Source organism: Mauremys reevesii, linkage group 4 (assembly GCF_016161935.1).
Source record: "Mauremys reevesii isolate NIE-2019 linkage group 4, ASM1616193v1, whole genome shotgun sequence".
Taxonomy (NCBI): Eukaryota; Metazoa; Chordata; order Testudines; family Geoemydidae; genus Mauremys; species Mauremys reevesii.
This window is the reverse complement of record NC_052626.1, coordinates 97,692,646-97,715,307: the sequence shown is the minus strand read 5'-3', so window position 1 is coordinate 97,715,307 and position 22,662 is coordinate 97,692,646. Positions and strand designations below refer to the sequence as shown.

At 44.3% G+C, this 22,662-nt stretch overlaps 1 protein-coding gene across 6 annotated transcripts in view; it reads left to right on the top strand.

Annotated features, from left to right (window-relative positions):
• AMPD3 (adenosine monophosphate deaminase 3) overlaps positions 1-11,991 on the top strand; it is a 56,131-nt gene extending 44,140 nt beyond the window's left edge. For 4 of the 6 annotated variants that reach the window (XM_039535728.1, XM_039535727.1, XM_039535726.1 and 1 more), the window contains exons 12-15: positions 646-766; positions 2,651-2,824; positions 8,668-8,778; positions 11,035-11,991. In XM_039535728.1, coding sequence (XP_039391662.1) covers positions 646-766; positions 2,651-2,824; positions 8,668-8,778; positions 11,035-11,247 — 619 coding nt within the window. In that variant the 3' untranslated portion in view covers positions 11,248-11,991. Of the gene's footprint in view, positions 1-645; positions 767-2,650; positions 2,825-8,667; positions 8,780-11,034 lie in introns of those variants that run through there. The other 2 variants (XR_005597766.1, XM_039535729.1) reach the window with 2 other exon arrangements.
• The last annotated feature ends 10,671 nt before the right edge of the window (positions 11,992-22,662 follow it).

The following is a 22,662-nucleotide window of genomic DNA, read 5'->3' as shown; positions in this document are numbered from 1 at the left end:
ACAATAAAGTTCAACTCAAGCTTGCCTGTAACTGAATGTTTCTACCTCAAGACTGCTCAGTTGCCATCCTACAGCCTGTCCCTCTAGAGAGCCACGCTAAACTTTCTGCTATCTTGGCAGGGGTACTGACCCACCTGCTTCAATGAGTCAGCAGCACTCTGTTAATCCAGTCTCAGCAGGCTCAATGCTTTTGAAGCAAACATTGGTACCCCATTGCAAAACCATTTCATATTTTTTAGTAACCTGATAGCATATGCAAAGTCAACAAAGATGAAATACACCCTCAACTGATTCTATGAGTATGACTTGTAATTAAGATTACATCCCAAAACCTCTTTATACTCCGCCAATCCAAAAATGTATGTTTTTAATCCTTTCTGTGTTTTGAGCATCTACAAAGATTAGCAGGTAATTTCAGTTTGTGCAGGGTTTGTTATGGTTTGTGGAAGAAATGGTTAAGACACAAAATATTTAAGCACATCTGAGTCTAGTGAAGTAAATAATTACTCTTAGATCTGTTTTCCCATTGATGTGTATAGTTATTTTTATGGATATTTTTCAATTGATATTAATGGGATTTACATTCAAAATGGGTGAAAAGACACCAGTTATTCTTGGGGTAGGACTTATTTTTAATTTCTGCAGGGAAAGAGGCATGAGTACCTTCCTATTTCGCCCTCATTGTGGAGAAGCTGGGTCCATCACTCATCTGGTGTCAGCCTTTCTGACATCTGACAACATTTCTCATGGATTACTCCTGAAGAAGGTATTGCTCTTGTTGTTCATTTATCATAGTCTTAGTTTATTGAAAAAACTCAAACACATCAGACTTATCAATTAATAAAAACACCTCTACACAACCCCTCACCCTCTTGAAGAATCTAGGCAAATATAGAAGATGAAATTCTGGCCACAGGGAAGTAAATGGCAAAATTCCCACTGATGTCAGTGGGGGCCAGGCTTTCATCCATTAAGAAAATCTTTGTGAAAATAATTGGCCACCGGGTGGCAGATTTGTATCAAGTCAGTAGTCATTCTGGTAAAAATACATGCTCCTTTATAAATGGTGATTTACTTAGGAAGACTGAAATAAGAATCCCTCCATAGTTCGTGTGTAAATTCTTTGAATTAAAAATTAATCTCTTATGACTATTCTAAGATTAGGAAGAATTGCTTTCATCTCCCCACAAAATGGTTCCCTAAGACTGGTTGAAAATTTTTGAATGAAATGGATTTTTGATGGAAAATTGGGTTTTTGACAAAACACATTTTTTTATGCAAAGCATAAGCTTTCCATGGATATTTCAATTTTTTGTTGAAAAAAACCCAAGATGATTTCAACTTGGAAACACCACTGTAATGCTTCATGGAAGTTGTGTTTTGGGTGTCTCAGACCCTGCAGTCTCTTTTGAGATAAGTTCCCAAGCCAAGCCACATCTCCCAGGACGGCAGCCGGAGATTTTGGTGATGCCCTGCAATGGTTCAGCAAGATGGGAGCCATGGTGCATCCTGGGAGATATAGTCTAGCCAGGGAACCTGGCCTATCTTGAAGAATGAAGAAATGAGGCACCGTGGTGCAATATTTGAATCAAAATTTTTGGTTTTGGCCAAAAAGTTTCAGTTCTAGAATTTTTGCTGAAATATTTACATTTTGGCATTGTGCCCCTCCCCCAGTCTAGTCCTCCTGTAATTTGGCATCTGAAACAAGTTATTTAAAAAATTCAGAACACAATTGAAGTCAGTGGGAACTGCTAGTACTTAGGTCCTGTAAAAATCAACCCACTAACTTAGATGCCTAAATATGGGTATAGATTTGGGTGTCTAATGTTAGGTACCCAAAACTGAAAATTTTGACCTGAAGTCATATCACTATTAAGTCTCTATTAAGACTGATAGTCCTAAAATTAGACCCAGGCAGTGTGCTATAGTTTGTACATACTCACTACATTATGCTGTTCTTCTCTTTAGCCTGTCAGCTCTATTCTTGTACGACCAAGAATGGAATAAACCTGGCAGAGCTGATAAGTGTGGTGCAGGCTCGTGTCATGTACACTAGTTAGATTTACAAGCCAAAAATAGTCATGAATACAGATGAGAATGAATCCCCTAGAGTCTGAATACATTACATGTGCACCCATATTTATACCCTCAGATAAATGAAAGCTCCTTCCTTCGGTTCTTTAACACACACCCCCACTACCACCACCAAACTGATCTATTCTGTGGAGTGTTTTGGATATAACTAGTGTTCTCTAGTTTAATATACCAGTAGTGCATCTGTATTTAAGTTCTTTTTGGTAGGGACTCTGTTAGTATGGAACAGAGCTCTCCAACAGAATCATGTACAATCACTAGGCTCTGTAAATACTTAATAATTGTGTTTTAATAAGAATACTGTCTCAGTGCATCCAACATGTAGAATATTTGTTGCTTTAAAAAAAAAGGAAATAATGGCATTTAAAGTTGCATTTAGAAAATATTGAAAAAAATCTGCAAAAAGTCAGTTCAGTGCAGACTTCAATTTTTCTGGTCATAATCCTTCCACAATCATATTCAATGAGGCTGTTTCCATTTCCTCTGATTGAAAACCTCCTTTCCTGTTATCTCACAGGGCCATTAAATAATGAATATCTGTATTGTTTTTGTACAGAGTCCAGTTCTTCAATATCTTTATTATCTTGCACAAATTCCCATTGCCATGTCTCCACTTAGCAACAATAGCCTATTCCTTGAGTATTCAAAAAATCCACTGCGGGAATTTCTACATAAGGGACTTCACATTTCTCTCTCTACAGATGATCCTATGCAATTCCATTATACAAAGGTAAGCACAACTGAAAACTTTTGTCTTTAAGGTGAATTTGTTAACAGTGCCAAAGTGGCCTGAAACACTTTATTTCTCATGGCTAGTATGTGACACCTCATGTCCTTACACACCTCTCAGTCAATGTCTCCCCTCATTCCCACTCCTCTGAAAACTGTTAGATTTCATGGGGAAATGACTGAGGGTATGTCTACACTACAAGACTATTTCGAATCAACTTAAGTCGAATTTGTGGAATCGACCTTATGAAGTCGAATTTGTGTATCCACACTAAAAACACTAATTCGACTGTGTGAGTCCACAGTAACGGGGCCAGCGTCGAATTTGGAAGCGGTGCACTGTGGGAAGCTATCCCACAGTTCCCGCACTCCCCGCTGCCCATTGGAATTCTGGGATTTCCCCCCAATGCCTGCTGGGGGAAAAAAATGTGTCGAGGGTGGTTTTGGGTAACTGTCATCATTGAACCGTCAATCACGCCCTCCCTCCCTCCCCGAAAGCGCCTGCGGGCAATCTGTTCGTGCACTTTTCTGCTCAGTGACAGCACGGGCACCACAGCACTGCGAGCACGGAGCCCGCGGCAGTTATGGCCATTGTCAACTCCTCGCACTTTATCATCCACCTCTTCCACAGTCAGCTGCTGAGAAATCGGGCTACTTTTCAATGGTGCTGCGAGCACTGGTGGACCATGGGGGACGTTTTACCAACATCAACGTCGGGTGGCCAGGCAAAGTTCATGACGCGCGTGTTTTCAGGAACTCTGCTCTGTTTAGACGCCTGCAGGAAGGTAGTTTCTTCCCGGACCACAAAATAACTCTTGGGGATGTGCAGATGCCTATAGTGATCCTCGGGGACCCAGCCTACCCGCTAATGCCCTGCCTCGTGAAGCCCTATGCAGGCACCTTGCACAGCGACAAGGAACTCTTCAAGTACCAGCGAGCAGCGAGCAGCGTGACCTGTGACTGTTCAGTTTCTTTACAGAGAAGCTGAACCTGCCCCTGTTTCTTTACCAAGTTACTGTTGACCAGCATCTGCAGTTACATACCCCGTCCACCCCGCTTCCCACACAGGTTTAAAAATAAAATACATGTTCCACTGTAACTTTACAAAGGTTTCTTTATTGATGACTTTGCGTTAAAGGGTTGAAACTGGGACGCGGACTGTGCTGGGTAGGGTGTGCGGTGATGTAAAGACCACCTCTAAACTCGAGGAATGACAGGCTCCTGCTCCCAGAGTGGTCTGCAGTGCCGGACTGGTTGTTTCAACGGAGCCTGCCATCCCTCCTTTTTGGGACTCTGTGTGCGGGGGCTATGTGGCCTTGTGGCGGGGGAGGACGGATACAGATTCCTCTGCTGCGTGGCTCTGTGGTCCAGGACAGGGACCGTTGCATGAGATCTGTAACCCCCCTCCCCCGCTACAAAGTCATGTACCCCCCCGCCCACACAGAACCTGCAAACCACCTCCCATCCCGACCAGGGTGCCTACTGACTGCACTGTGTGTGTGACCTGCTGCTGATCCTGCCCCCGTCTCTGTACCCTGCTAAAGGTGACTGTCCTATGCAATACCCTACCCCCTTCTCCACCCACCCACCCCATAAAAAGCAGCGGTGTGTAAAAAATGATGACGGTAACAGTAAGTAACAGCAAAGTATTTTTAAAAATTAAACAGAAACTCAGGGGATGAAACTGGGATTGGGGCTAGGGTGAGTCAGGAAGGGAAGGAATTCTCAAAAATTAGGGTATGAGAGCTTTTGTGTACTTGAGCACTCTGCTGGGGTGCAGTGACAGTTTTCACGGCCCCTGACGCCACTCCTTCTGGTTACTTTGGGTGACGGGAGGTATGGGACTTTGTGGCGGGGGAGGGCGGTTGCAGATACACTGCGGGGGGGCTCTGTCCTCCTGGCTGCGGTCCTGCAGAATATCCACAAGGCGCCGGAGCGTGTCCGTTTGCTCCCTCATTAGTCCAAGCAGCGTTTGAGTCGCCTGCTTGTCTTCCTCACGCCACCTCTCCTCCCGTTCGCTGTGTGAGCGCTGGTACAGAGAGAGGGTCTCCCTCCACTGGCTGTGCTGGTCCGCCTCGGCTCGGGAGCACCCCATAACTTCAGCGATCATCTCGTCCCGTGTCTTTCTCTTTCGCCGCCTAATCTTTGCCTGCCTCTGTGAGGGGGATGCTGTGGCAGGTCTGGAGACAGTCGAAGCTGTGTGATGGGAAAGAGGGAGTGAATTCCTTGCAAAGATACATTTCTGCGAACAATGAACACAGTCTAGTCTGTGTCTGTGAACACCACCATGCACAGCACCTATCTCGTCCGCACTCCTGCAGCAGGCAATCCGGAAAGCATAAACTCTGCCCCTGTTCTACCCCATCGCAGTGTTCCCCGACCCTTGCACTTCTGGGTTGAGATCCCAGCGCCTGATGGTGCAAATTTCATTGTCACAGGTGGTTCTGGGTAAATGTAGTCAGACATTCCTTCCTCCGGGAAAGCAATGCCAGACAATCATTTCGAGCCTGTTTTCCCTGGATTGCCCTGGCATACGCCATAGCGTGGCAACCATGGAGCCTGTTTTGCCTTTTGTCACTGTCACCGTATGTGTACTAGATGCCGCAGACAGAGGTGATTCAGCAGCGCTACACAGCAGCATTCATTTGCTTTTGCATGACAGCAGAGATGGTTATCAGCCATATTGCACCATCAACCACGCCAATGTAAATTGGCAAGGTGATGACGGGTAGCTGTCCTATTGCATGACTCCCTGAGTCAATCCCTCCTTTATGGTATCTAAAAATAGAAACAGTCCCGCCTAGCATATGGGTCAACTGTACTAGGGTTTTAGTGTATCAGAGAACTACAGAGCACAGCCGCTCTGTGTCAGATCCCGCAGGAATGACGAGCTGCGTGCCATTCACAGGGGGTGCCCCTGCAACAACCCTACCTGTTGCTTCCCTCCTCCTCCAGCCTTCCTGGGCTACTGTTGTAGTGTCCCCCCATTTGTATGCTGAAGTAATAAGGAATGCAGGAATAAGAAACAGTGACTTGTTAGGGAAATGAAATGAGGGTAAGGCAGCCTCCAGCTGCTATGACAGTCCAGGCAGTACAGAATCTTTTCTTTACACATGAAGGGCGGGGGCTGATGGAGCTCAGCCCCCTTTTGCTATGATGAAGATGGTTAGCAGGCCGTCTACTTATGGGCTGATGATGAGGACAGGTAGCAGTCCTATTGCACTATGCCATCTACCGCAAGGCTGATGATGAGGATGGGTACCAGTCGTTTTGCACCATCAGTCACCCATGAGGCGGGGGAGGGGAGGCGAGGATGCTACCGTAGCGTGCCGCAGCATCGCGTCTACCAGCAGCATTCAGTACACATAGGGTGACATTTACAAGAGTCAAGAGACGATTTCTTTCCCTTTTCCTTCTGGGGGTGGGGGGTGGCTGTACATTGATGAGCTATGTCCTGAACCACCGCGGACCCTGTGTTTGACCCTAGAAGCATTTGGAGCTCAGCCAAGAATGCAAATGATTTTCGGACACAGCGGGAACTGTGGGATAGCTTGCGTCCTCAGCCCCCCCCCTTCCCTCCATGAGCGTCCATTTGATTCTTTGGCTTCCCGTTACGCTTGTCACGCAGCAGCGTGCTGACTCTCTGCTACGCCGTCTGTCCGGAGATTTTTAAAAAATACTTTGGACCAGGCGTAACATTATGGTAATTTTCCTAATTAGATGCAGGAGTCGCTGCGCGAGATCGCCCTGAGGAGGGTCACTGAAGGAGATAGAGAGCGCATGCTGCGTGAAAGCCAGCACAAACCAGGGGCCTATGCAGCCGTGCTCGGGGAGGCAATGCTCCCTGAGTACCTCATGAAAGCCTGGCGCGGAAAAGTGTGCTACCACGGAGCACCCAATAAGGCAGCTCTCCCCAGGAACCTCCTGCGGAGGCTTTTCGATTACCTCCAGGAGAGCTTCGTGGAGATCTCCCAGGAGGATTTCTGTTTTATCCCCATATATATAGAGACCTCCTTTTCACATACTTCAGATTCCTGTTATATTAAGAATAAAAGTTTACATGTTTAAAGCACTTACCGAGTGATCCTTCCCCTGATTCAGGGTCCGGGTTAACGGCCGGGGAGGGTTGGTAGGGGATCTCCGTGACGGTGATGAAGAGATCCTGGCTGTCAGGGAAACCAGCGTTGTAAGCGCTGTCGCCTGCCTCGTCCTCCACAAACCCTTCCTCATCTTCCCTGTCCGCGAACATCGCCGAGGAACTGTCCGTCGACACTGTCCCATCGTCAGAGTCCACGGTCACTGGTGGGGCAGTGGTGGCAGGCTCCGTAGCGTCCGTTTGCCGCTTTGATTTTTTGGTAGCCTTGTCTGGGGTCCTTGATTTTCACGCGGCGCTGCGTTGCATCCCGCCTGTATCCTCTGTCTCTCATGGCTTTGGAGACCTTCTCGTAGGTCTTTGCATTCCGTTTTTTGGAGCGCAGCTCCGAAAGCACAGACTCCTCGCCCCACACACCGATCAGATCCAAGACTTCCTGGTCAGTCTATGCTGGGTCCCTCTTTCTATTCAGAGATTACATGAACTCCTCTGCTGGAGAACTCTGCATTGCTGCCAGTGCTGCTGAGCTCGCCCCGATGTCCAACCACGAAATGAGATTCAAACTGTCCAGACAGGAAAAGGAATTCAAATTTTCCCGGGGCTTTTCCTGTGTGGCTGGTCAGAACATCGAAGCTCGGACTGCTGTCCAGAGCATCAACACAGTGGTGCACTGTGGGATAGCTCCCAGAGCTACTAAGTTCGATTTGCATCCACACCTAGCCTAATTCGATATAGCCATGTCGAATTTAGCGCTACTCCCCTCATCAGGGAGGAGTACAGAATTCGAACTAAAGAGCCCTCTATGTCGAATTAAATGGCCTCCTGGTGTGGACGGGTGCACGGTTAATTCGAATTAACGCTGCTAAATTCGAATTAAAGTCCTAGTGTAGACCAGGCCTGAGTGCCAAATTACATTTTGTTTGTAATCCTGCCTTTTCCAGCCACTGGGTCCTCAAGTACAGAGGAAGCTCAAGAGGATGGAGAGCTCCCATGTTAGTGTCTTGATAAGCATTGATTTAGAGGTGGGGTGGCAGGGAAGATCTGTTTCCTTTCAAATGAATGTGGTTGAAGCTTACTGAAAAAAATGTCATTTGAGGTCTCTGAAGATAAACTACAAACTGTTCATTCAATGTACTGGGCTTGATGCTCTCCTGCTCCAAGTTCCACTCCGTGCAGGAGAGGAGAGGAGAGAGTGCCTGGAAACTGGTTACAGCTCCCTGATTCTGTGGGCAGTGTGAATTGGAGCAGCCTATGGGCAGCTCTAGCTTTTGCCATCTGAGGATCAGCAGTGATCTAGTCTGCTTCACTCTGCCCTGCCCCTCCCCATCTGCAACGTGCCTACAATAGGGAGCAGTTTGCGCAGGAGCTTGCTGCACAAACTTTGCACCAGTTGAGAGCTACCCACTGTTGGAGGAATTCTCAAGTGGCCAGTATCTGCCTCCTTGTTGCATTCAAAAGTGTCAGATCAGAAGAGAGAAACTTTCTGGGTGTATTCATTAAGCATTTAGACTGAAATTCGCAAAGCAACCTAAGGGAGTTGGATGCCAATTCCTATGAATTTGAATTAGTCAATCTTCCTCAGGCATCTTGAAATAAACAAAACATTCAGTCTCCAGTAATTGAGTTTAAAGCCTAAAAACTTGAAAATTGTATCCACCTAACAAAATTGTTTAATAATTGGAAATGATTACATATCAAACACAATTACTAAATAGGGTAGAGCCTAACAAATCATATTTTTGATGGTACAGGAAGCACTTATGGAGGAATATGCCATAGCAGCTCAAGTGTGGAAACTGAGCACGTGTGACTCGTGTGAACTAGCAAGAAACAGCGTACTACAAAGTGGATTATCACATAAGGTAAATTTGGTTTGTTGCAAGACACATGTGGTCATTGCTTGGACTTTTTGTGAATATACAGGTATGCAAGGATTAAATGAATTTTTTTTGGACTATGAAATGACTGGTGTGTGTGAAATACCTCTGTCTTCAAAGAGTATCAAGAAAGTGAGATGCTGCATCTCCTGGAGCTACTTTGCTGAGCATATAGTATATATGTTTGTAAATAACTTTGCTTCCCAGATTAACCTCAAGAGATAGGACATCTAATTTTCATATCATCTCCTGGGAGCGGGCACTTACATTTAACATGTATACATTCTTGGATTTCTCAGGGGATTGATGCTGGGATACAAAGACTTTAATAGATTGTCACTGATTTGACTTTTGGTTCCTACTGATCTGTGCTCAGTTCATTACAGTCTGAGTTGTCTAGTAGTATATGTGAAATACATTTATGGTCTCAATCCAGTTCTTTATAAGACAGGTGAACATCACACTGCAGAAATCACTGCAAAAATTTGCAATCTTGTCGGTAATTTGGTCACTATATGGGAACTGAGCTCTTCCGTAAACCTGGCCCCAGTTATGTGTGCTGGGTTTTTGAAAATCTGGCACTTAGTCTAAAACAGTCCTACACAGTTCCTGTTTAGTTCTTTAACAAAAATTACCAGGGATATAAAACATCTTATAAAAAGTCAGTATGCTGTCTAAATTTAAATAGCGTAAACAGTGGCAGGTGGACCATGGACTTAACTCTGTGGACATGACAAATTCTTCAGTTTTTTCTTGTAATAGACTGTATGTAGCAAAAAGATACCAAGGTTTTATCATGATTCCAGTGTAAAGTGTTTGGAAGAGACAAACCCAGCCATTTCAAACATGAATACCCATCACCATAGGTAACCAGATATATGATGACCATGGAGCAATCTTATTAGACTGGACGTTGAGCTTGGTGGAATGTTGAGCCTAATAACTATTTTCTGTTCTATTGACAAAAGCAATAAATAGCAAGTCACTTGCAGAACTGGTGATTAATTATCTCCAGCCAGATGCAGACAATAGCTGTTCATATTATCTGAAGGGCAAAGGACGTAGCTTTAATTCTCCCCACCTCCAGGCATGGGTTCAGATACTATTTACTTGCTCTTTGCTATGCAGTCATTACCTCACAAAAGTATTAAACTGTCATCTTTTGTGTACCAGCTTTGTTTTGAGATTCTCAAAACAAACAAAGACACTGTGTCCATACATATATTCAGTCATTCACTTTTCTTCCTTGAACCTTTCTTTTTACTGTTGCCTATCCTAATATGAACTAAGTAGTTGATTCAGGTGGGGATTGTCTCTGTAAATCAAGACTGGATTCCTCTCTGGAAGACTTACTTTAATCAACAAAAGTTATTGGGGTCAATTGCAGGGGTAAGTGGGTGAAATTCTATGTCCTTTGTTTTACATAGGAAGTCAGACTAGATGATCTAATGGTCCCTTCAAGCCTTAAAATCTATGAATTTCTCTCCATAAAAGCTATTTTAGAGAAGCCACTTCATCTTTTCTAAGTAGGTATCTCTATTTCTTTGGACCATCCCTTTGAGAAGCTGCCACAGGAATGGCTCTGTGGTGCATATTCCACTGCCATTCTGGCTTGCATCCTCTGGTGGTCTGATGGGACCACTGTCATCCATTTTCCCCCCAAGAAATAAAGAAATGGCAACTTGCCAAGGGTATCTAAATCTTTCTCCCTAAACTCAAACTCCTGAGGTGGTAAGTTCCTGATGCAAAGCCCAACGAAACCAATGAGTCTTCCCATTAACTTCAGTGGGTTTTGGGTCAGGCTGTAACAGAGCAGCTTTACTATCACACCTAATAGAAGAAACAAATACATACATGAGCATAGAAAGCTATTGTGAAAACCAGCTCATAAGACTGAAGAACTCTGCTAAGGCTAATAGCATTAACTTTTTAAAGGATTCTAACGTTAAGTAAAAGGTAATTCAGGAGAAATGGAAAAAACAGATATGCTTTTTTCCTATCTTGGTTGAACCAACCAGCATTGAACTGCATTGGCAAAGCAACATAATACAAGCAAGCTACCTACATAAAAAGAAGGTGAATGGCTAAACATCATAAATTACATGTACAGCTCATTGTGGTTTCTTTTCACTTATCCTCAGTGCCATTCGCATAAAAACATGCTTTTACTTGCAGTAAAATAAATCAAAGTAATTTAAGACTGACTTTTCCATAATGCTTTAAACTTTATTTTGTTCACAGGAAAAACAAAAATTCTTAGGGGTAAATTATTATAAAGAAGGGCCTGAAGGAAATGATATTCGAAAAACAAATGTGGCACAGATCCGAATGGCTTTCAGGTATGAGACACTATGTAATGAGCTCAGCTTCCTGTCTGACGCAATGAAATCAGAAGAGATTACAGCTCTATCTAAAGAGTCACAGCACCAAGAAACAAGCCAATCTTCCACCTGACCACATCCATTTACCATCTGCTTTTTAATAATGAATCTTCTGTGACTGACAGCTGCCTAGATACAACTGTTTGAACAATACGGAGAAAAGTATCTATGGGAGATAGAGTTAAACTGTGTGCAAAATTATTTTCTGTTGCATTACACTCTTTAATGTAATAGTTTGTACATACATTAGGCTATATAAGACTGCAATAAACACACGTCAGCTCAGAACTGCATCATTTATGCTGCATACTGGATTTTAACTGTGCTTTGCATTGTAGTTTTAAAACCAATCATAATATTAATCATGCTTGCATCTGTGATCTATAGTATTCTCCTGAAAACACAAGATGCATGACGACAGCAGATGCTGGTAGTACACATGCACCTGTTTTTTGTCACAACAGTTGTTAGTGGCAGTCATACTAAACAGCGTTTTTAAATTTAGCCTTTGGTTAATTAGCAGATTGTATGATGCACAATTTAGTAGAGCTCACTTTCATTATGGAAAATATTTGGAGACACTTTCCAACCTGTATGTAAAGTATTCAGCAATGATCTTAGAAACCAGATAATTATTGCATATCTTTTTCATCATTATGAATTGGTTAAAACAGTTCCATCGGGTCATTCTTATCACCCAGTATTTGGGGGTGAGTGTGAAAAATAGAAGCTAACATCTTTTTGCTAATGAAAACAGAAAATTGTGTGAAAATGATTACTGTACATGTTAAACATACAATAAAATGACTTTTCAAAAGTTTTAGCTTCAATATGAAAGCACAGCCTCGAAAATGGAGAACGGATTTTGATTACATTGTAACCAGAGAGAGGTGGACATGTTCACATGAATTTCCAAATAATTTAGTCTGAGCAACTCTGGTCAAGTGTAAAGCACAAACAATTGACCTGAACAAAGAAAATGTGCCTGTCCATTATTGATAGAAGTTCAAGTCTCATCTCTGACCACCTTACACATTTTTGTTAATATTATTTTAGTCGGTTACAGTGGGCGGTAATAATGCCATCTGTGTACATTTATATAGAAATTATCCCACTTTGAGATATGCAATTTTTTATTATATGCTAACAACTTTATTTATGAAAGAGGTGGATTAGAAAAACGTACTTACTGTAATATTTGTGATTCCTCCTCTTTTCTGCTTGGTCTTCTTTATGGCATAGCACTGATAGTCAAACTGAGATGATTAAACATACCAGTAGCACCTCATCCACTGTGAAAATTGTATGTGGTTTCATACAAAAAAAATATTTTTTTTAATTGAAAATTTGCAGTTCCCCATCTAGAGCGAGATCTTGCACATCTGAAATTCCCATTGAAGGCAATATTATTAAGATAATGTATAGATCTGATACTATGTTTGAATGTATGTTAAGAAAATTGCACAAAGGCTGTGCTCCAACATTCCCAGCACCCTCATTCACTTTGTTAGGCGTTTGGAGCATCCAAGCTTTTGGGTTCAATGTTTTTAGTCTGAACAAAGGATTAGAACTGTATATTTTTGCACTATCAGCGGCACAATTTTACATCATTTTAACTGCTTCTCGCTCTTAAAGGTTGCTCTTATCACTGTCTTCTGTCTAAGTCATTTGAATAACACTTAACCTTTTATAATTAGTCAAAGCTGTTAGTGGCCAATACCCTGTCAGCTCCTCTGATGTTCAAACTCTCAGTGAGATTCCAATCTATAGCACCAAGATGGGACTCTTAATAAGAATGGATTTCAGTGGGTCATTTGGCTTGCCTCTTATTATTGGACAGTAATAACACATTGTCTAGCTGCTATTGCAAGGGACAACCAATTTTCCTTCCAGTGCCTGCATAGGTTCTACTGTAAATTACTGACAAATTGAGTTAATACAAAGTGTTATGTCACAAATCACACCCACATCCTTTCAAGCTTCCACTAATGTTCTTTGCCTCTCTCTTATTTAATTGGCAGGAGGCCATTCATTCTCTGGTTCTGTTCTGAAACGGTGCTTTTTCTGCAGGGACTGACTTGTATTTGATCATAAATGAAACTTTAGTTCCTCACAAGAACCTCCTTCCCATTTTAGAATCATAGAACTGTAGGGGTGGAAGGGACCTCACAAGGTAATCAAACCCAGGCCCCCCAACCCAAGACAGGACTAAACATACCTTGCCCATCCCTGAAAGATGTTTGTCTAACCTGTTCTTAATAAGATCAGATGATGAGGATTCCACAATCACCTTAGGTAGCCTGTTCCAGTGCTTACCTTGTAGGTAGAAAGTTCTTCCTAATACCTAACATGAATCTCCCTTGCTTCAAAGGACCCTTTTAGTATATACCTGGTATGAGACAGCAGAAGTTGATACAAGCCACGCATCTGCATTACTGTCATTTATCTTTCCTTTCCATTGCGCTCATATGTTAGTGGGGCAGTTCTTGCCTGGTTGCATCATCTCCAGTATAACAGTATAACAATGGGCTCTTTAGACTAGCAGAGAAAGTTGAAGCTAGACAAATTCAAATGGGAAATAAGGCATTCTTTTTTAAACAGTGAGAGTAAGTAACCATTGGAACAATTTCCCAAGATGCAGGGAGAGGGCGTAAAATATCAATGCAGAACACTTTTCTGGGTATCCCTTGATTGTTTTCAAGAATACTGTTGTTCCATTATTTTTATTGGTGCTACGAATAAACCATATTTATTATTTTCATCTGAAATTCCCTTGTCAATGCACCAAATCCTTTTATCATCTTACAAATGCTATTTATAATAAAATCATTAAATGAAGTAATTTTTTTTTTACCAACTGGCTGATAAATCTCAAAAAAGGTCATAGAATTGTAGCCATGTAGGGCTGGAAGGGACATCAAGAGGCCATAAAGGCCAGCCCCCTACACTGAGAAAGAACCAAGTGAACCTAGACAATCCCCTGACAGGTATTTGTCCTGCCTATTCTGAAAAATCTCTAGTGATAGGGATTTCATAACCTACTTTGTAGGCTTATTCTAGTACTTAACTACCCTTCTAATTAGAAAGGTTTTCCTAATATCGAACCGAATCTCCCTTGCTGCAGATTAAGCCCATTACTTCTTGTCCTATCTTCAATGGACACGGAGAACAATGGATCACCCTATCCTCTTTGTAACAGCCCTCAGCATATTTAAAGACTGTTATCAGGTCCCCTCTCAGTCTTATCTCAGGATTAAACATGCCCAATTTTTTAACCTTCTCTAATAACTAGGGTTACTAAATGTTTTATGACTTTTGTTGCTCTCTTCTGGACCCTCTTTTCAATTTGTCCACTTCTTTCCTAAAGAGCATCACCCAGAATTGGACACACTACTTCTTTTGAGACCTCACCAGAGCCACACAGAGTGGGACAATTACCTCCCTTCTTACATATGACACTTCTATTAATACATCCCAGAATTATGTTAGCTTTTTTTTGCAGCTGATTGCATTGTTGACTCATATTCAATTTGTGACGGATTGTAACCCCCAGATCCTTTTCAGTGGTACTGCCACCTTACCTGTTATTCCTATTTTGTAGTTGGGCATTTGATTTTGTTCCCTTCCCTGTACTTGTCTTTATTCAATATCATATTGATTTCAGACCAATTCTCCAACTTGTCAAGGTTGTTTTGAATCCTGTCCTCCCAAGTACTTGCACCCTCACCAATGTTGGTGTCATCTGCCAATTTTATAAGCACACCTTCCACACCGTTGTCCAAGCCATTAATGAAAATATTGAACAGCACTGGATCCAGGACTGATGCTGCAGGACCTCCCCCTAGATCAGGGGCGGGCAAACTTTTTTGCCCAAGGGCCACATCGGGTTTCGGAAATTGTACATTGGTCCAGTTAGGGGAGGCTGTGCCTTCCCAAACAGCCAGGCATGGCCTGGCCCCCGCTTCTTGCCCCCTGACACCTCCCCAGGACTCCTGACCTATCCAACCCCCCAGCCCCCCCCCCCCCCCCACCCCCCCCCCCTCCCCCCCCGCCCCTGCCCCCCCCCCTGCCTGCCCCCCCCTGCCTGCCTGCCCCCCCCTGCCCCCTCCCCTCTCTCCTCCCTCCTGCCACCCCCCCCCCCCCCCCCCCCCCCCCCCCCCCACCCCCACCCTCCTCTCTCCTCTCCCTCTAGCCAACCCCCCCGCTCCCCGTCCCCTTATCATGCTGCCTGGAGCACCACTGGCTGGCAGCACTACAGCTGCGCTGCCCGGCTGGAGCCAGCCACGCCACTGTGCAGCACAGAGCACCGGGTCAGGCCAGGCTCAGCAGCTGCGCTGCCCCAGCAGCTTGCAGCCCCATCGCCCAGAGCATTGCGTCAGCGGCAGAGTGAGCTGAGGCTGCGGGGGAGGGGGAACAGCAAGGGAGGGGCCGGGGGTGAGTTTCCCAGGCCAGGAGCTCAGGGGCTGGGCAGGAGGGTCCCGCAGGCCGTAGTTGGCTCACCTCTGCCCTAGATACATCCTCCCCATTTAACAGCAAATCCTTGCTAACTACTCTTTGATTATGATTCATAGATTCTAGGACTGGAAGGGACCTCGAGAGGTCATCGAGTCCAGTCCCCTGCCCTCATGGCAGGCCCAAATACTGTCTAGACCATCCCTGATAGACAATTATCTAACCTACTCTTAAATATCTCCAGAGATGGAGATTCCACAACCTCCCTAGGCAATTTATTCCAGTGCTTAACCACCCTGACAGTTAGGAACTTTTCCCTAATGTTCAACCTAAACCTCTCTTGCTGCAGTTTAAACCTATTGCTTCTTGTTCTATCCTTAGAGGCCAAGGTGAACAAGTTTTCTCCCTCTTCCTGATGACACCCTTTTAGATACCTGAAAACTGCTATCATGTCCCGTCTCAGTCTTCTCTTTTCCAAACTAAACAAACCCAATTCTTTCAGCCTTCCTTCATAGGTCATGTTCTCTAGACTTTTAATCATTCTTGTTGCTCTTCTCTGGACCCTCTCCAATTTCTCCACATCTTTCTTGAAATGCAGTGCCCAGAACTGGACACAATACTCCAGCTGAGGCCTAACCAACGCAGAGCAGTGCGGAAGAATGACTTCTCGTATCTTGCTCACAACACACCTGTTAATGCATCCCAGAATCATGTTTGCTTTTTTTGCAACAGCATCACACTGTTGACTCATATTTAGCTTGTGATCCACTATAACCCCTAGATCCCTTTCTGCCATACTCCTTCCTAGAGAGTCTCTTCCCATTCTGTATGTGTGAAACTGATTGTTCCTTCCTAAGTGGAGCACTTTGCATTTGTCTTTGTTAAACTTCATCCTGTTTACCTCAGACCATTTCTCCAATTTGAATTATGACCCTGTTCTCCAAAGCAGTTGCAATCCCTCCCAGTTTGGTATCATCTGCAAACTTAATAAGCGTTCTTTCTATGCCAATATCTAAGTTGTTGATGAAGATATTGAGCAGAGCCGGTCCCTAAACAGACCTCTGCGGAACCCCACTTGTTATACCTTTCCAGCAGGATTGGGAACCATTAATAACTACTCTCTGAGTACGGTTATCCAGCCAGTTATGCACCCACCTTATAGTAGCCCCATCTAAATTGTATTTGCCTAGTTTATCGATGAGAATATCATGCGAGACCATATCAAATGCCTTACTAAAGTCTAGGTATACCACATCCACCACTTCTCCCTTATCCACAAGACTTGTTATCCTATCAAAGAAAGCTATCAGATTGGTTTGACATGATTTGTTCTTTACAAATCCATGCTGGCTATTCCCTATCACCTTACCACCTTTCAAGTGTTTGCAGATGATTTCCTTAATTACTTGCTCCATTATCTTCCCTGGCACAGAAGTTCAACTAACTGGTCTGTAGTTTCCTGGGTTGTTTTTATTTCCCTTTTTATAGATGGACACTATATTTGCCCTTTTCCAGTCTTCTGGAATCTCTCCTGTCTCCCATGTTTTTCCAAAGATAATAGCTAGAGGTTCAGATACCTCCTCTATTAGATTAGCTCCTTGAGTATTCTAGGATGCATTTCTTCAGGCCCTGGTGACTTGCAGGCATCTAACATTTCTAAGTGATTTTTAACTTGTTCTTTTTTTATTTCATCTTCTAAACCTATCCCCTTCCCATTAGCATTCACTATATTAGGCATTCCTTCAGACTTCTCGTTGAAGACCGAAACAAAGAAGTCATTAAGCATCTCTGCCATTTCCAAGTTTCCTGTTACTGTTTCTCCCTCCTCACTGAGCAGTGGGCCTACCCTGTCCTTGGTCTTCCTCTTGCTTCTAGTGTATTGATAAAAAGTCTTCTTGTTTCCCTTTATTCCCGTAGCTAGTTTGAGCTCATTTTGTGCCTTTGCTTTCTAATCTTGCCCCTGCATTCCTGTGTTGTTTGCCTATATTCATCCTTTGTAATCTGTCCTAGCTTCCATTTTTTATATGACTCCTTTTTATTTTTTAGATCATGCAAGATCTCGTGGTTAAGCCAAGGTGGTCTTTTGCCACATTTTCTATCTTTCCTACCCAGTGGAATAGCTTGCTTTTGGGCCCTTAATAGTGTCCCTTTGAAAAACTGCCAACTCTCCTCAGTTGTTTTTCCCCTCAGTCTTGATTCCCATGGGACCTTACCTATCAGCTCTCTGAGCTTACCAAAATCCGCCTTCCTGAAATCCATTGTCTCTATTTTGCTGTACTCCCTTCTATCCTTCCTTAGAATTGCAAACTCTATGATTTCATGATCACTTTCACCCAAGCTGCCTTCTACTTTCAAATTCTCAATGAGTTCCTCCCTATTTGTTAAAATCAAGTCTAGAACAGCTTCCCCCCCAGTAGCTTTTTCAACCTTCTGAAATAAAAAGTTGTCTGCAATGCAGTCCAAGAACTTGGATAGTCTGTGCCCCGCTGTGTTATTTTCCCAACATATATCTGGATAGTTGAAGTCCTCCATCACCACCAAATCTTGGGCTTTGGATGATTTTGTTGGTTGTTTAAAAAAAGCCTCATCCGCCTCTTCCACCTGGTTAGGTGGCCTGTAGTAGACTCCTAGCATGACATCACCCTTGGTTTTTTTTACCCCTTTTAGCCTAACCCAGAGACTCTCAACACTTTCATCTCCTATGTCCATCTCCACCTCAGTCCAAGTGTGTACATTTTTAATATATAAGGCAACACCTCCTCCCTTTTTCCCCTGTCTGTCCTTCCTAAGCAAGCTGTACCCATCCACACCAACATTCCAATTATGTGTATTATCCCACCAAGTTTCAGTGATGCCAACAATGTCATAGTTGTATTTATTTATTAGCACTTCCAGTTCTTCCTGCTTATTACCCATACTTCTCGCATTTGTATATAGGCATTTAAGATACTGGTTTGATCTTGCCTCCCAGTTTTGCCCTGACCCTCCTTTCTCTCTGCCATTATAGCCCACGCTCCCTCTTGTTTCCGACCCATCTCCCAGCTCTCCACGTTCCCCACTTACCTGTGGGCTTTGCTTACCTGTCCCTGTCAAACCTAGTTTAAAGCCCTTCTCACTAGGTTAACCAGTCTGTGTCCAAATATGGTCTTTCCCCTCCTCAAAAGGTGAACGCCATCTCTGCCTAGCAGTCCTTCCTCGAATAGCATCCGTGGTCAAGGAAGCCAAAGCCCTCCTGGCGACACCATCTTCGCAGCCAGGCATTCACCTCCATGATGCATCTGTCTTTGCCCGGGCCTCTACCTTTGACAGGAAGAATTGAAGAGAATACCACCTGAGCTCCAAACTCCTTCACCTGTACTCCCAGAGCCCTGTAGTCACTCTTGATCTGCTCAGTGTCACACCTTGCAGTATCATTTGTGCCCACATGGATGAGTAGCATGGGGTAGTAGTCAGAGGGCTGGATAATTCTCAACAATGCCTCTGTAACGTTTGGGAGGCAGGCAGCATACCTCCTGAGATGAAATGTCAGGGTGACAGATGGGCGCCTCCATCCCCCTCAGCAGAGAGTCTCCGACCACCACAACCCTACATTTCCTATTTGCAGTGGTGGCAGCAAACCTCCCAGCCTTAGGGGTACAAGGCTTCTTCTCTTTTACTGTAGGGGGGATTCCTTCTCTCTTGTATCAAGAAGAGCATAAAGGTTACCTATTACCACGGTAGGAGGATTCGGAGCAGGGGTGGAGCACTGCCTGCTGCCAGAAGTAACCAGCTGCCAGTGTCCACCCTGAGCCATCGCCTCCTCCATCAGTGGTGTGTCAGCAGTCCTGTGTACTGGGACAGCTACCTCAGCTGTCTCCACATGGACACTGTCCAGGAATTGCTCATGGATTCGGATGCTCCTCAACCTAGCCACCTCCTCCGGTAGCTCTCCCACCTGCTGCCTGAGAGATTCCACCAGTAGGCACCTTTCACATTGGATGCCTCCCCCCCAGCCTGGATATCAGTAAGTGGAAATTGCAAGTTACAGTCCCTGCAAAACTACACCAGGATCTGGGTAGAAGCATCCATGCTCAGGCACTCTGTCTGGCTACAGGTGCAGGTGGAGGAGACAGAAGCAGTGCTGGCACAGGTGTTGCGGGTCCTCCTAACCATTGTAAGCCTCCCTCTGTCAAACTCCCTCTCTAACTTCCCTGTCTGCAGACCCTGTCCGCTCTTCCAGTCAGTTTAGTAATTTCAGCTATACACATTTCCCTAAGTTGCTTCTGAGATCATCATGTAGGACTGTATCAAAAGTCTTATTGAAATCAAGATGTTGCATATCTACAGTCCTCCCTCCCCCCCAATCTACTATACCGGTAACCCTTTCAAGGAAGGAAATTAGGTTGGTTTGTCATGACACACGTTTGATGACTCCATGCTGGCTAATACTTATAACCTTATTAACCTCCAAGTACTTACAAAAGTATTGTTTAATAATTTGTTCCAGTATCTTTCCAGGTACTGAAGTTAGGCTGACTGGTTATAAGTCTCTAGGGCCTTGTTGGTCCCCTTTTTAAAGATAAGTACTATGTTTACCCTTCTCAAGTCTTCTGGGACCTCACCTGTCTGCCAGTTCTCAAAAATAATGGCTACAAGTTCTGAAATTGTTTCAGCCAGTAGTTTAAGTACTTGTGATGGGGTGGAGCCCCCACATTAGCCCTGCAAGAGCTGAATTCAGCCAGGTGGGCCTAATCAACTAATCAGGCTGCAAGTAGGGGCAGTTTAAGCTGGAAGCAGTTAAGTAGGGAGAGGCTCATCTATGCAGGAAAAAGGGGCTGTTGCTGGGAAAAGCTGCAGGGAAGTAGGCTGCAGTCACTCTTGTGAAGGGAATTAGAGGCTCTGGCAAACCCAGCGATGGAAGAAGTTAGATACGTAGGAAGGAGCCCAGGGAAACAGCAGCAAGAGGTGGGACTGTGGCTGCTTGTTAGAGTTCCTGAGGTGCATCCCAGTGTATAGGGTGGGCTTGGGTTCCCCTACCAGCCACTAAGGAATGGCAAGGGCACTGGAGGTGTCAGCTGGAAAACTGGTCTGGAAAGACTGCATTCTCCACAAGGGGAGGACTCTTAATGACCTGGCCAGAGGGCCAAGCCATAGAGAGGAAGCCACAGACCTGGGAGCAAGCAGGGCAGCAGAGCAAGACAAGACAGGAGAAGACACCACTGGAGGGAGAGCACAAGCTGGTGGAGTTAATTCCCCCCAGGATGGCCAACAGGAGGTGCCACTGGTGTTCTTCCTACATCACACTCAAATAATTTGTAAGAAGGTTCTCATACAAGCTATGTAAGTGCGATTGGAGTACTTAAGGTCCACAGCATACATCTCTGACCTGGCTCTAGCAAGGCTTTCCCATTGTGTACTAGCTTTGTTTGACAGATTAAGGTACTCACTCTACCAACAGAAAATAGATGAAGAGGTTGTCCTGGCCCAGGGTTACCTCCTCTTAGTTTAGTGCCACTGAAGTCAAATATGCTCATTTACCCTGCCTGAGAATCTAGCCTTATCATTTAAAAACATAGTTCTCAACCAGGGATCTGGGGGGCTGTGAGCAGGTTTCAGGGGGTCCATCAAGTATGGCTGCCATTAGATTTGCTAGAGCCCAGGGCAGAAAGTTGAAGTCCCCCCAGGTGGGACTATAGCCTGAGGCCCCAAGCCCTGCCACGTGGGGCCGAAGCCTGAGCAACATAGTTTTGTGTTGCCCCCTATGGTGTGAGGCCCTGGGCAATTGCCCTCCTTGAGACCCCCCCATCAGCAGCCCTGGCTTTTATATGCAGAAAACAGTTGTACCACAGCTGGGCTGTGGAATTTTTATAGCATGTTGGGGGAGGGGGACCTCAAAAAGAAAATATTGAGACCCCATGATTTAAAACTATCTTTCAAAGGATTGTACAAGACCCAAAGTTTGTATATTCATACAAAATATTTAAAACAAGTTAAGGCAGGTGACAAAATAGCAAACTAATTACTTTCTACATCTCATTCTACCTCAAGTAAAGAACATTCCTTAACTTAAAAGGATTTTGTTTACTTCAGTAGGAACAGGGCAAGAGTCTATCAAATACATTAGATTAGAGCAATAAAAATAAGTTCTCTAAGATGTAAACAAAAGCTTCCATAACATTCCTTTGCTTCTCTACACAACAAACAAACAGGAGATATGGATTTGGCCTGGATCCATCAACCTAACTATGCTAAAATCATGCATCTAATTTGCACAAAAACTGTGCCCCCAAATTACCCATCATATAATAGTGTACATGGGAGGATAATAGCACAATATACCCCTTTCCATGGTCCCAAGTCATCTGAAGGTGGACTCTCCTACAGATGGATTTCCTCGTCTCCCTCAAAAAAGTCTAAGGATGTATGTTGGAAGTGCAAGTCCCATCAGTGCAGGCTTGAGCCACATTGACAAGAACATATGGCAAAGCCTTAAGGAGTGCAGGTTTTGGGCCCAAAGTCCCTGCTTGTTTCTCAAGAGCGAGCCATGTACAACAGAACTGGATGAGATGACCTATCTGGCCTTATGAGATTAAATAAACCTTCAACTAAGAGTCTTATTTCACATGTCATAATGGGTATGTGAGGCAAATATTTATCTGTAAGTCAGTTCTCTTATGTTGCCAGCGCTCTCTCACAGATGAATGAGGGGTAAAGCTCCATGTAAGGGTCTGAGCTGGCAAGTTATATGCTTCTACACACACCCCCCTCCCCCAGAACTGGTAGTTCAATATTTTAACCTTTAGAATTTACGAGTAAGCCTGTAAGCGCATACAACATGCTAAAGAAGTGCACACCAGAAAGGCTCAGAGCCTGGGTCAATTGACTTGGGCTTGCAGGGCTCCTGCTACAGCAGTAAAAATAGCAGTGTAGATGTTTGGGCTGGAGCAGTCTCTGACACCTGGTGAGGGTCTCAGAGCCTGATCTGCAGCCCTAGCCTGAACAGCTCCATAGCTATTTTTAGCCCCATAGCATGAACCCCCATCAACTCATCCAACTC